General features: G+C 37.5%; 3 protein-coding genes across 3 annotated transcripts; all 3 read left to right on the forward strand.

The window, feature by feature from the left end:
• Positions 1-359: 359 nt before the first annotated feature.
• Positions 360-3,784, forward strand: mrps15 (mitochondrial ribosomal protein S15). Its single transcript, XM_068324101.1, has 8 exons — positions 360-598; positions 1,821-1,889; positions 1,972-2,047; positions 2,232-2,280; positions 2,486-2,570; positions 2,693-2,751; positions 3,126-3,317; positions 3,525-3,784. The coding sequence occupies exons 1-8, from the start codon at positions 460-462 to the stop codon at positions 3,594-3,596; spliced, it is 741 nt and encodes a 246-aa protein (XP_068180202.1). The 5' UTR covers positions 360-459; the 3' UTR covers positions 3,597-3,784.
• A 2,136-nt stretch (positions 3,785-5,920) lies between these two features.
• Positions 5,921-7,113, forward strand: LOC137601969 (cornifelin-like). Its single transcript, XM_068324476.1, has 4 exons — positions 5,921-6,049; positions 6,381-6,516; positions 6,563-6,665; positions 6,828-7,113. Exons 2-4 carry the CDS (start codon positions 6,419-6,421, stop codon positions 6,930-6,932), a joined length of 306 nt encoding a protein of 101 aa, XP_068180577.1. The 5' UTR covers positions 5,921-6,049; positions 6,381-6,418; the 3' UTR covers positions 6,933-7,113.
• A 734-nt stretch (positions 7,114-7,847) lies between these two features.
• Positions 7,848-13,745, forward strand: oscp1b (organic solute carrier partner 1b). The gene is made up of 10 exons (XM_068323620.1): positions 7,848-8,059; positions 9,152-9,306; positions 9,644-9,811; positions 10,181-10,261; positions 10,354-10,457; positions 10,816-10,944; positions 11,352-11,421; positions 11,764-11,903; positions 12,015-12,078; positions 12,873-13,745. The coding sequence occupies exons 1-10, from the start codon at positions 7,948-7,950 to the stop codon at positions 12,990-12,992; spliced, it is 1,143 nt and encodes a 380-aa protein (XP_068179721.1). The 5' UTR covers positions 7,848-7,947; the 3' UTR covers positions 12,993-13,745.
• The last annotated feature ends 688 nt before the right edge of the window (positions 13,746-14,433 follow it).

Raw genomic sequence — 14,433 nt, forward strand, 5'->3', positions numbered from 1 at the left:
TGTGAGGTTCTCAAAATACTGAAAGAATAAGTATTGCAAGGTGACAAACAGTTAAACTGCATTTGAATGTAAATTAAACATTGCCCTAATAATTTATGAATTACCAACTTGCCCCTTTCTCTCATGATGGACCTCTTCTTCACCAAAATTTTTACAAATTCTGAAAAAATTACGTCAGAGCTACGCAATTGAATTTTAGTTTTCAATTTAAAAATTTAGCTTAATTCAGCTACTGAATACACAATTCAGCATTTCTTAAGAAATGCTTCCTTTCGGCCCTCATCGATGTGATCTGGGATGTCTAGCATGGCCTAGAAATTGTTTTTCATCCATCTGCGCTCATCTAGCGATGCCTGGACAAAATGGCGAGCTTCTCCTAGGGGTCGAGTGTGGATACCTGTCACATTTTCATTATTTTAAGTAGTTTATTTTCTGCGTTGATAAATATCCTGAACGATCATGTTTTCAAGAATTGCTCTAGAAACTATTCTGAAATCTTCGGTTGGTGTTTTGCGAGAAAGCGGAACCCTCTGCTCGTTTCTGTCAACGAAACCGCGGACATGCAGCTTCTTGTTGTCTGGAACGACAATCCGCTGTGGTAAGTGTGACTACAACGGCCCGCTGGAGTCTGGCAGACATGTGCTAATATAATTGTTGGCTATTTTAATGCTACATTACACAGCCATGTCACATTGACTTGGATTTTTACAGCGCCTATACCTGCCCGCCTGTTAGCATCATTTAGAACATTAGCCGTTCGCTAAGACCAACGGCAGTGGGCACTGTTGACAAAAGGGAGCTTCAGCGGCGCTCCTCTGACGGTGAAATATTCACCTTACTCTCCTCAGTGCCACAAGGTAATCCAGCTCTGGGAAATAGGTTAGCTAAGAAGAAGTGGGACACTGAGATAACTGAGGACAATAGACAGGAGTACATGGAGATGTAGCGTAAGGTGAAAGTAGAGGCAGCAAAGGCCAAACAAGGGGCTTATGATGACTTGTATGCTAGGTTGGACAGTAAGGAGGGGAGACTGATCTATACCGGTGGGCAAGACAGAGAGACAGAGATGGGAAGGACGTGCAGCAGGTTAAGGTGATTAAGGATAGGGATGGAAGTCTATTGACAGGTGCCAGTAGTGTGATGGGAAGATGGAAAGAGTACTTTGAAGAGTTGATGAACGTGGAAAATGAGAGGGAACAAAGACTAGAAGAGGTGACTGTTGTGGACCAGGATGTAGCAAAGATTAGTCAGGATGAAGTGAGGAGGGCATTGAAGAGGATGAAGAGTGGAAAGGCAGTCGGTCCTGATGATATACCTGTGGAGGTATGGAAGTGTCTAGGAGAGGTGGCAGTAGAGTTTCTGACTGGGCTGTTCAACAGGATCTTAGATAGTGAGAAGATGGGGAAAAGCTGAAAGGAGAAGAAGAAGGAAAGGGGAGTTACACATGTACGGACAAACTCAGTTTACAACCTATTTAAAAAAAACAGATACAATGCACTGATATAATGACATAATGTAGAATGTCGCTAAAACCGAATGCAATGTTCTTTTTAACCTAGATGCAAATTTTACTTTTAGGAATGAATAATAGTCAAATTAATTAATTCAAGCCCTTGGGTTTTTATTAATGTGTAGTCATTCTGATCTTTATTTCTGCAACACATTTCAAAACATCAAAGATGTTGCCTCATCCTCTCAGGCCTGGTAATCCCTATCTGTAGGGACAGTACACCAGTGTGCTAGACAGTTTTATCATCAGAGCACCTTGACACTCTGTTGTTACCATCATTCCATGCAATCTCTACATATGTTTTCCTCAGTTGCAGGACATTTTGCTGTTCCATCAATGAGACATTATGGTCAGTCTGCATCGAAGAAAAAGACAACAGGTATACTATCAGACAACATTGTCACCTAACAATGAATTGGCATATTTTAAATTCAGCTGCTCTTTTAAACATGATCTTCCAGCTCCTGTGAGTCAGCTCAGTGACTTAACTCCAACAATGCTGAAGGATGATTACACAGCTGTACCCCTTGCTCAAACGTAAATATGCAATACACAGTATTTTGTATGACATGTGTCTTGAAAAATCTTTCTATTGTATACCAGCAATGGCAAAATATCAAATACATATAGTATTTTGCTCACACACAAGAAAAACTTTATTTTCACAATTTATGACATCTGGATTCAACTACTCATCTAATAGTCTGTTTTGTGTTCACAGGACTGATGATGTTGTCAGAAGACTTCTTTCATTGGAGCTAGCGAGTCACGTGGGTTCTCATACTTCACTAGATCGTCTTGCCATGTTTTACACTACAGTATTTTTAGTATGCCCTTACCAAAGGGATGATTTCAACCACTTTTTCATTATTCAGTAGTGTTTCCTGATTGTCCTTTTTTTTAAGCGATAACACTAGTCACTTGATGAAAATCAGGTAGTCTTCATGCTTCTTAATAATCTGTTCATGTCTCCAGAGTGAAAAGGTACAGCTGAAAATGGAACAGCTGATCTCAAAAGTCCAGAAGGACAAGAATGACCGTAACTCAATGGAAGTCTGGGGTAAATTACTTGTCCTCAGCCTTGTATGCTGTGTTCTCACTAGTATTCACTAAAAGTGAAGAGCTAGCTTGTTTTATTTTTATGTTGACTCAGTTGTCTTTGTCATTTCTTTTCTTTCCCAGTGGCTATTTTTACCACAAAAATCCGGAACTATCAAGAGCACTTGCAAAAACATCGCAAGGTGAGTTAAGGGAGTAAAATCTCCAACAGATTTTTTCGGTAATAAAAAATAATGTTAGCTATTTTGTTGCTGGCCAGCAACATCTCTCCACATTTCCTCTCTGCCTTCCTCTGATGTGTAGCATACATTTGCTGCAAGATATCCTGTGTACTCCCTCATATGAAAAAGAATATGTAGTAACACAGTTTAGTTAATATTGGAAATTTCCATATTGCATCACAAAATGCATTAAACATTTCTGTGAATTAACACCAAGTTGAACTGGTTAGCTTGTACATTGGGCTTATATTGGTGTCCCAATTTCTTTCTTTATTTTTTTTTAGCCTGCTTGTGTCATATTTACAGTCTACTTCTTTCATGTTATTTCATTCCAGGACAAAGCCAACAAGAGGGGGATGCTCTTGGCCATTGATAAAAGGAAAAAGATTTTAAAACGCCTTAGGTCGGTTGACTATAATGCCTTTGAAAAGGTGTGCGAGCAGCTGGGCATCACCTACACCTTCCCTCCTGACTACCACAGAAGGCAGACTCGCCGCTGGCTGGCCAAGAAGGCTTTGTGCATTAAGGTACTGAAATAACAGATACATCACTGCATTTCCTTTGTATGATGGTGTGTATAAATGTTGTCTGCTAGAGATATTTAATCCAAATACCTTAACACATACATTACATTTTTCAGTCTGCACTTATAATAAATCAGCATTCCGTAGGGTTTACAGCAACATTATGGTAAGTAAATCTATAAGTAACATTTTTTACACATGTCATTGCAGATATTCAAAGAAGTTCAGAAACAGAAAGCTGAGGAGAGGCTGAAACAAAGCTTAACCTCCCAAAGACCTTGAGGCAGCCTGTGCTAAAGTGGGTGAAAGTCAATAAAATGCAATATATTGTGTATCACAACTGTCTGCAAATGGTCGTCTTAAACTCCTTCAGATATGGTTATAAGAAATGTGGATAAATGATTTTTTTTCCTCTTTATCATTTGTTTCTATTATATTATTGATGTGAAAATAAAAACAATGGAAATCAAATGTCACAGAAAGTTGTGATTTGTGCTTTGTAAATTATTTGTACTAAAAAAAAGCTAATTTGGTCATTTGTTTAGAAATATATTAGATAATCTTAAATAAGCAGTCTCAATATAAGTATTTCTTGTTGTTCCTATATTGGTGCTATTTTCTATAGGTCATTTAAAATTTAAACTTTAAATGAAACGTGCTAGCACCAATTTATCTTTAAGTGCATCTGTTTATATTCAGTGATGTAATCATTCATAGATTGGGTGAATCTTTCAATTCAAACTGGACTGATGACACATTTTGGCTGATTATATCCCTTTATCACAATATGAAAAGGGACATGCATTAATACATGTTTAGTAGGGGCACAGGCCAAAAGGTTATAACAACCTTGAATTCTTAAAAATGATCCAATGTAGAATTGGAAATGATTCTCTGAAAATAAATCCTTCACATCTTATCTTAAATCAACATACTTCTGTAATTTTGACATAATTCCCATTGTCAGCCTCAGAGCGAGGTAGCTGAAATTTCTTCTTCTTTCATTTCTTATATTCTTTAGTTATCAGAGGTAGAACATAGGCTAATATCACCAAAAATACCAAACATTTTTGACCTAAGAAAAAGAGAAAACAAGCTTTGCGTGATAAGCTGGGTCATACAGAAGAGTGACTTCGACATTGACATTGTTTGCTTTGGGACGATTCCGCCCGCTAAGAGTGACATTTCCATCCTCAGCATATTGTATGTTAATTGTATAAAATCACAAGTACAGTAATAAAATAATACAAATTATATTTTAATATTATACAAAACACTATAAACACCAATTGTTGTAGAAATTACATATATTTTGTTGTTGTTAATATTTTAAAAAAGCATCAGCAGCTGATATCAAGAAATTCCTCCTGAGGATACAAGGCCAAGAGGTGTTATTTCTCTTCCCTGACACCTGTTATTGACTCTGGCAGTGTCCAAGGACTTCCAACAAAACACGCATACATAAACATTGTCTTCTTTTCCTAATTACCAAGTTCTTGCGTTTCTTTGTACACTCAATCACCGGGAGAACATTTGTTTTTCAATTGTCAATGAAAAGACGAAATCTTTACTTGCAAGAACCCTTGCTTCATGTTTGTTTCAGAAGTGAATGGACACAGCATGTGTTCACACACCCAGAGTCCATGTACAGTAACTGTGCTTCATAATTAGGGGGCTGGTCGCTTACTGTTGCCTTTCGATCACCCCTTAACGGTAAGAATACATTTTTCTCGTTTTCTGAAACGAGAAATTCGAGTTGCGCATTCCTGAATGTGTTGTGTCACATGTGTAAACAGTATACCGTGAAGATGAGGTTACAGGGTTTGTGCAGCTTGAAAAAAATGTAATTGCACATTCACCACAGTAGGTGGCAGTGGCGCTTTCACGGATATTTCATTAACTCAATTTATTTGGGCGTGCACATAAAGTGTCCGTTTTTCTGTTGTGGTTGGTTGGTTGGTTGGTTGGTTGGTTGGTTGGTTTTGACAGTACATTTAGAGCTGTCCACAGGTTTTCACGTATTGCTATGTACAGCAATATGTTAATATGTTCTTTATGTAGCTCAGTAGTGCCATGAATTTGTCACACTAAACAGATCACACACTCACATAACGCACTCACGTACTTTTTTTGATTATTCAATTGTTTCTTCAAAACAAAATTGTATTTTTAAATTTATATTGGTTCCAACAGTTGTCTGATTGCTTAGTTAAACGCATGCTCAATCTTTGGATTATTTTTTTAATATATTAAAGGAAAAGTCTTGAGTCCGTTGAGAAGTGTTGCACCTTTTTGTAACCCTTCACAGTTTAGTTTACAATGTCACGCTTATTCAGGCCATCGCTATTTATTAAATAATAATTACAATCCTGTCCAGTTTATACTGACACGTTTGTAACACAACGTGGTGCATTCAGGTGCCCACTACTCACTATTCCTTGAGAAAAAATTTATTTTGTTTGAGACATTCCCACATTTTATTTGAAAATTTTCAATATTAATATCCTCTGTCTCTCTTTTTCTAATTCGCAAGGTTTTGCGTTTCTTCATCAATCACCAGGAGAACATGCGTTTCCCATTTTTAAATGAAAAGACGACATCCTGACTTTCAAGACCCACTAAAGTGAATATTTGAACACGCCTGTGTTCATAACCAATAACTGTGCTTCATAATTAGGGGGTTGGTCGCATGCCGTTGCCTTTCGATCATCTGCTTACCAGAAATGTAGAGGAATGTAAGTGTTCTTTGTTTTCTGAAACGAGACACTCTGGTTGCGTATTTTTGAAATGTGTTCACACGCGTATATATACCGTCAAGATTAATTTTTAAAAAGTTATTATAATAATTTTACCTGCCAGTGGGCAAAGTTTGAACAGTACCTTCTTTAAAATTCTCTTCTAAGTTGTCAGTTTATCGCATGGTTGTTAAAATACAGTAGTTCAAAAACTTGAAGTGGGTAAAAATTATTTCAGAACATTGCCAATATTTTATTTTATTTCATTTTATTTTTTTTTTACACATTTTAGTCTGCATCATCACTGATGGCTAAATGTCTTCTTTTCCAGGTATCTGCTGAAACAACAAATAGAGCAAGCAATCTATAATGTCAGTGATCACCCATCAACCAGGTCTGAACAGTTATGTGACAAAGGTCCCAAGAGGAGAATGGAGCACAGGCCTGTGTGCCTGCACCAAAGACATGTTTGAGTGATATTCAACATAAATAGAATGCCACAGAGACACTCAGGCATACGTTAATGTTTTGTTTTGGGGTTGCTGTTCTTTTCAAAAACTTACCAGGAGGATTCACAGCTCTGAGGACTCATATGAGACTGACCTATGGTATTGAGGTCAGTTGGGTTTTTGACTACATTGTCATTTCATATAAAGACAGCAAAACTATAAGATAAATCGGTTACACATACCTTGATTGTTATGAAAAGATATTTCATGATCTTATGCTGCATTTTACTTGGAATCAAAGACCTGAACAACCACCCTCTATTTCACAGGATACAGTGACCAATGATGCCCTAATGATGTTATTCTGCGGATATTGTGAGATGTGCAGGATGACACGAGAAGTCCTTATCAGAAAAGGAATTGTTTCATTATAGGAAAAGAATGTGAACGTTGAGATGTGTCATTTCATGACAACCAACTGAGTGTCTGATTCAGCGTCTCAATTATGAAAAAAATTAAACTATCTCAACTAAAATTTACTAACAATGTGGCAAAATGTTAGTAGCCCACTGATCTACATGCTTCTAAGTATTTGTGTAGATCAGTAATTCCAGACCGTATTATAAGATTTCATTTTAAATAAAGGAATTGCTTATTTCATGTTGTCTTATTTACTGTTCTTAAATGTAAGCTAATACTAATTCAAAGCTCCACTGTATAGGCTTTAATGGCATCGATCATTGATGTTGCAGACAGCTTAGCGGATCCCCAGTTGTACCTCTGAAATACATGCAGCAAAGTTGTGTTACCTTAGCTGGAAGAAAATGACCTGATGTACTTACTGTATGTGTCACATGAAGGGAGTACAACCACTCATCCTCACCTAAATTGCATACAAACATGGGGAGAATCTAGAAACACAGAAGAACTGTGATGGAAGGATGGATGGATGGATGGATAGATAGATAGATAGATAGATAGACAGATAGATAGATAGATAGATAGATAGATAGATAGATAGATAGATAGATAGACAGACAGACAGACAGACAGACAGACAGACAGACAGACAGACAGACAGACAGACAGACAGACAGACAGACAGACAGACAGACAGACAGACAGACAGACAGACAGACAGACAGACAGACAGACAGATAGATAGATAGATAGATAGATAGATTTCCTCCTAGATTTCTTTGGGTCACTGTGAAAACACAATCAAAAGCAGATTATTTTGAGGAAAATGTAATTCCCTCAATGTGACCCCTCCCATCCGTTTCGTCATAGATAAACGGAGCTCTGATTGGCTGTTTATTTCGTGGCCAGGCAACCAGATGAGGCTTTACCAAACACAGCGACGTCAATTGGAGAGCATTTAGGCTAGCATCATTTGCTAGCTACCTACGTATTCGTAAAAAAAACAAAATTAACCGTTCAAATATCACAATGTCGTCAAGAACTCTGCCTTTGCTATTCATCAACCTCGGCGGAGAAATGCTGTATATCCTCGACCAGCGACTTCGAGCTCAGAATATCCCTGCTGACAAAGCTAAGAAAGGTAGCATAGCAGCTATTCGGATAAGCAGCACATATACGTATTTAACTTAGTTCCAGCATGTCATTTTATTTATAATAACCTGACAATAGTCTGTAATTTCCAAGAAGGGACGCTAAAATGCTGTGTGTATACACATTATGTACATGAGTGCGTAGTCGCATTAAACTCAGCACACATTTATGAAACTGAATTTGGCATTTAAAACACATACCTCAGGTTTGGCAGAACTGGTTTTTCAGCTCGTATCTCTGAACGTTTCTGCAGTAGCCTGCTGGATAGACGTGGACAGAAGGAGAGGTATTGCTACAGCGTTAGTACTGCGTAACCACGCATTGATGCTCTAGTAGCTCTTTGCTCCGCTTTGGCCTTAACTAAAGAAACACTGAATAAACAGGATGATCTGATGAACAGATACCAGAAGACACCTCACAGACATGCTTCATGTCTACTCAGATTGTCTATGTAGACGTGAAGCCTTTTACTAACTATGTGAGACACACTCACACAAATAAAAGAATGCTTTTAAAAATGTCAACAAAATACTCCAGCTCTATTCATGAAAATTATTTCAAGGTGCCAACAAGGCAAATACACCATCTATGACAAGATATACATGGTCCTTAAATTCACAGGCCAGTTGCCTTGCATTTGTTTTTCTATCAAATGTTTATCTAGGTAATCCAGGGGTTAGCAAACTATCTCTCTATGCCTCTGAGAGCCAATGTTTCATTTTTCAGAACTTATTTTTGTGTTTGAAGTTTCACTTCCTTATGGACAAGTAGTACCAAATAAAACTTTCAAACTGTTTTAAGCATGCTTGTTTAGCTGGCTAACTTGACAAAAGGTCAAGTTAGCCGGCTTATAATAAAATTGTTTTTAAATGTTACGTAGAACATATGGCAATGGTTTTCTATGCTGCTGCTTTATTAGGGCTGTTGGGTTAAGCTTTGTCTAAATGCTTTTTGCTGACATAGTTGTAGTATAGCATGATTATTTGGTGACTTCTGAGCCGGAACTTCAGTGTAGAAAGGGTGTTGATCTAAACTAAACCATTATTTCTGACATTTTCTGTTGTACTGTTTGCCTGACCAGTTATGAATGACATCATCACCACTATGTTCAACAAAAAGTTCCTGGAAGAGCTTTTCAAGCCTCAGGAGTTATATTCCAAAAAGGCCCTGCGGACTGTGTTTGACAGGCTCGCTCACGCCTCTATTATGAGACTCAACCAAGCTAGCATGGACAAGGCAAGTAGAGCCCTCATTTATATTGTGTTTTATCCTGTACAGGTTGTATTGAACCGTGGTATTTTTCTTCATATTTGAATTTTGTCTTTTAAGAGAGAGATTAAAAGCAAATTGACTGCATTCTCTCATCACTTGTCATTTTTCCTACTACTTCTTTGTTTGATTATGCATCAAACAAAATATTTTACATTTTTAAACAATAATGTAAGGTTTATCATAAAAATCACATTAATGCTCATTTTATTACATTGCATTTAATAGTACAACAGTAATTCTGAGTGCATTCATTTCATTTTGGTTCATGAGTTAGTACCTGCATGCATGTTTGTCTTTACAGCTCTATGACTTGATGACCATGGCTTTTAAGTACCAGGTGCTTCTCTGCCCCCGACCTAAGGACATCCTCCTCATCTCCTTCAACCACATGGATGCAATCAAAGACTTTGTGAAAGACAGTCCCAGCATTCTCACCCAGGTTGATGAAACATACCAACAGCTCATAGAGGTATGTTGCATTATTTCATTTGTTGGCATTGCTTTTTGCAGTTTCCTGTAGGCTTCTGCAAAATCATTCAGCTTTTGGAGGAACGTGCTTTCAAAATAGGTGAAATGCAAAACAGCATTGTTGTACTACAGCACTACAGTTGTATTGAACTAAAGGTCCACAGTTTACAAAATTATCACTCAGAATAAACAGTAGAGGGCAGCAATGTATGTTTAAAGCAACTGATCTACCTCACAAACATAAATGGTGTTTCTTGTCTAGTGTAAACACTGCAGTTGTTATATTTTAGATATAATTGGCTTTGTGGTTATATTTCTATAATGCAGGTTTAATCAGCTATCATTTCATTGTGTTCCATGTTTTTTTTAGATGTACACGACCTTGTCTGGTGGAGAGTTTCAGTTGATCAGACAAACTGTCCTTATCTTCTTCCAAGACATGCATATAAGAGTAAGTCCATCGTTGTACTAAATTTATAGCATGTCATCTATTGGTTGGTCATTAATCACTCAAATATCTTTCTCTGTTTTCTTCCATCACAGGTATCTATTTTTCTCAAGGATAAAGTGCAGAACTCAAACGGTCGTTTTGTGCTTCCCATTAGTGGTCCGGTGCCTCATGGAACACAAGTCCCTGGCCTGATAAGGTAACACGTCATGGCTTGTTTCACATTGGTCTGTCCGTTATCTTTAGTGTTTACCTTTTTGTCTGTCACATGTGTCGGCTGATCGTACAAAGACACAGAAAACTTCAGTAGGCCTGTCTACAGCTAATTGCATTTGTTGCTCAAGGTTTTATATTCCAATTTTATATGTGCCGTATTTTAAGCTGAGATCAAATTACATAAGGATTGTATGTGCACAGTGAGGACATGAGCTCTCATGAAGAACAAATGAGCTTCAACAATCTTTTCAAAGAAACAGAGGCTGCACGGATTTGACTTAGGGCAGCCATGCATTGCATTCCTGTCTTGAATATGTTTTGTTTTTATCTGCTAATTCCAGGATCTTCAGTTGTTCTGGTGAAGAGATGACCCGGCTGCAGTTCAATAATGGTGGAAACTACACGGCTGCTGTGCGGGAGGGGTCTTTTGAGATATTTGGAGACAGAGTTACCAAACTAGGCACAAACATGTAAGACACTGCAATGTCCACATTATGGACATGAACTTAGCGGTACTACATTAATCCTAAGGCGAAGGCAACTAAGGTGTCTAATAAGTTACAATGATTGTTTGGGTGGCATGGGCTTTCATATCACATGTTTTTATAACTTTTTAACTGCCTATACAAGATTAAAGATACAATGCCAAAGATTGTCTACCTGTTCCCATGAAGTATAACATCTATTGGATGAGTAAACCAATGTCTACATTACTGTACTAGATCAGAAAGCCCAATTAGATTTCAAGGATGGTGTATATGTCAGATGGGTTGCAAATAACCATAGCCTGTGAATAAAGCATTTGTGATATGTAATCTTTGACACTGTGTTGCATGGTCACAAGATCCTAATCTCTCTTTTCTATCTTGTGATTAAGGTACAGTGTAAGCCGCCCAGTGGAAACCCACATGTCAGGAACATCTAAAAATTCTTCTCAGCACACTAAGGTGAGGGTCAGGGGTCCTGGTTTTCTGTAGGTTCCTAGTTTTCTGTACCCACTGGCCATCCTAAAACAGAAGGTCCAAATCCCAAGAATGTGTGTGTAGTTATGCAGTAATAGGGATAATAATACACATACCAGATGCAAAGGACTAAGGATAATCTGGCCTGTAGAACGATGACCACTGTTATTAAAAAACATCTCCCAGAACATGCATGTCAGTGTTTGATGAACCTCAACGTTGTCAGTGAAACGCCACTTGTCAAGAAATATTCTCTTCTTCCTGGTACGGTAGAATCAGTTATAGTATCTTGTAAACAACGTGTACATGACTGTTTTGTTTCCACAGGTCAATGCTTCTCCCAACCCCCTGGCCAAAGAGGAGCTGAATCTCTTAGCTAAGTTAATGGGAGGCTTAAAAGTTCAGAAACCAGGAAATGCTGAAAGTGGATTCCGAGTCAATCTCTTTGCTACGGATGAGGAAGAGGAGTGAGTTCCTTTTTTGTGTACTGTCAATATGTAGAACTTGATCAAATGAGAAAAATCAGTCAAACTATTTAATTAACTGAAAGCTAACATTGTGACTTTTCTTTGTCACAGAGAGGCATTTATATCAAGACCAGATGATCTTTCATACGGTGTTATAAAAATTCAAGCAACAAAGGTAAATCTTTCTTCATTTAATATTTGTTTCCGTAGAAAATAATTGAATTTGTTAAAAGAAAATCTAAAGTTAACTACATATGTAGTAAGTGTGACCACACATCTAATATCGGGCGTGGCAAACAATCATTAGAGGTTCTCAAAATACGAAACCAGCCTCGTGCTTATTTTGTACATCGAATATAGATCTACAACAGTCAGTGATTGCTATAGTACTTGTATAGAAACATTGTGTCTGGTTTACGTAAATCTTCCTCCCCTTGTCTTTTGAGTCACCTTCTTTGTTTGCTGTGATGTTTGGAGCACCACAACACTGGCTGTCATATTAAGTACTGTAGTGTATTTTACTGTTTGGTGATGTTAGTATTTGTATCTACAAATTTTTGTGTTTCATTAACTGAGTTTTTAAAACACCAGTTCAGTTTGGGTCAATGGTCTTTGTTCCTTGTCATACCCCTTGTCTGTCCCATTTCCTGCATCACTCTGCCTCTCAGATAAACATAAAAAAGAAGTCTCCCTTCTCTCATAAAAGGCCTTAAGCACAAATATATGCCCAACTAATCTAATCCAATCAGTCACTGCTGGCTGAATTGGTCACAAGTAGTAAACTCTTCCTGCAGACAAGCTAACCCCATGGTTGGAATCTTTTTTTTTTTTACTCATGTGATTAATATGCTTAGGGTTGTCAAATTGTTAGAGACATGAGGCTTTGCAAACAGGATTTACTGTAATGAGGTGTAATTCCCTGTGATGACTTGTCTGGCACTGTGATTAGCGTTTAACATTATCTTTCAGGACCAACAGGCCAATGCAGAGCTGGCCAAGATCATGGGTGAGTTTACAGAGTCTGAAGAACAATCAGCCAGTGTCAGCAGCAAAGGAGACGACCTTCTGGCCATGATGGATGGTCTGTGATATCATCAGTGTTGCGTCAGGAAATGTATCGTCAGTCTGTTGTACAGTAGACCAGTCTGCTGTCTGTACCTGCAAATACACTGTATTGATCTCACATGTAGCCAGAGAAATGTTTTGTTTTGGTGCTCTTGTGAGCAGGTGTTTCCAGTTATCGCCAAATAATGAAAATCAGATTTTCATAATTAATAACTAACAATGGGGTGAGCCAAGGTAACACTGTAAACACAGCTAAAACACTGCATAGTGTTCCATAAACTTAAAAGTTTTATATTTACAGTTGGTCTATGTCTGAGTTGAACATGTCTATGTGATGATGATAATAACATGAATTTGTAATATAATAATGATAATGAATCCTGCTTGTAGGTGAATTTCAGACTCTAGTCTATGAATGAAGAGTGAAATTCTAATGAAAAGGCAGGTAAATCATATTGTGGAGCCATCGCAGGATAACCAAGTGCTCTATCCAGTATGATTCAAATTCATTTTTATCCTTCATCATTCATCACACTACCTGAAATCAATGTGAGAAACAAATTTTAAGACATACTTTACCTCCCTATGATGTGTGTAAATATTGATTTGTGGCACAGAGCTGTACTCACTGATGAGGATGTTATTATAATGGAATAATTCAATGTAAGTAACTGTCCAATATGTAAATATGTTTATTGAATACTTTATTTATTTGGATTTATCATCACCTGTGTATATATCTGAAGTATGATTTGTAATAAACAGTTGAGCAAACCACCGTTTTGGAAATGCCAGCGTTTTAATTTTAGTATGAACTTGTTGTAGCGATGGGTAACAGTAGGGGGAGCTCTTCGACTATCGTTTACAAGCACGTGACGCGTTACCTGTTGGAACGGAGACTGCTATAATTAGTTTTTTTTTATTAATTTCATGACTTCTTCACGAAACCAAAGGAGTTTTATTTACACAAATGTGTATCTGAACTGCAAAAAACAAACAAAATGTGTGACAGAATCTGTGTTTAATATCCCTGTAAACCATTAAAATCTATTTCCTGTACTCAATTTGCAAACGATTTTTACTGCTATAGGCCAGCTGAGACCTATAATGAACATTTCCAACAGCAACTGCCTGCTATATGTGTTTATCTTCAAGGCGGTAGGTCAGATTGAGACTGCGCTCCCCTTGTCAGCCAGTCACATACGAACACGTTGAATTCTATGCAGGCAAAACATGCTGAAACATTTCTCTGAATTGATCTGGGGGAGGAGTATTGTGGTGAAGTCTTCAAAAAAATCTTGACATAGGTGATAAATGAAACACTGCATACCCTTAAGGCACAGCCTACTTGTAAGACATCCAGAAACCATTAGTCATGCTCGATATTTTACCATGAATACAAAATTACCCATATATTTAGCAACATGACAATTATATACAGTAGTTGCATTTAAACAAAGCAAGA

The sequence above is a fragment of the Antennarius striatus genome, chromosome 9 (genome assembly GCF_040054535.1).
Source record: "Antennarius striatus isolate MH-2024 chromosome 9, ASM4005453v1, whole genome shotgun sequence".
In the NCBI taxonomy this organism is placed as follows: Eukaryota; Metazoa; Chordata; class Actinopteri; order Lophiiformes; family Antennariidae; genus Antennarius; species Antennarius striatus.

Bases quoted from the DNA above. Each gene is read 5' to 3' on its own strand.
- mrps15 (XM_068324101.1), top strand. From the start codon at position 460: ATGTTTTCAAGAATTGCTCTAGAAACTATTCTGAAATCTTCGGTTGGT. The intron at 2,048-2,231 runs GTAAATATGCAA...TTGTGTTCACAG, and splicing joins GCTGTACCCCTTGCTCAAAC to GACTGATGATGTTGTCAGAA. The intron at 3,318-3,524 runs GTACTGAAATAA...ATGTCATTGCAG, and splicing joins AGAAGGCTTTGTGCATTAAG to ATATTCAAAGAAGTTCAGAA.
- LOC137601969 (XM_068324476.1), top strand. From the start codon at position 6,419: ATGTCAGTGATCACCCATCAACCAGGTCTGAACAGTTATGTGACAAAG. The intron at 6,517-6,562 runs GTTTGAGTGATA...AGAGACACTCAG, and splicing joins TGTGCCTGCACCAAAGACAT to GCATACGTTAATGTTTTGTT. The intron at 6,666-6,827 runs GTCAGTTGGGTT...TCTATTTCACAG, and splicing joins GACTGACCTATGGTATTGAG to GATACAGTGACCAATGATGC.
- oscp1b (XM_068323620.1), top strand. From the start codon at position 7,948: ATGTCGTCAAGAACTCTGCCTTTGCTATTCATCAACCTCGGCGGAGAA. The intron at 10,458-10,815 runs GTAACACGTCAT...TGCTAATTCCAG, and splicing joins CAAGTCCCTGGCCTGATAAG to GATCTTCAGTTGTTCTGGTG. The intron at 11,422-11,763 runs GTGAGGGTCAGG...TTGTTTCCACAG, and splicing joins ATTCTTCTCAGCACACTAAG to GTCAATGCTTCTCCCAACCC.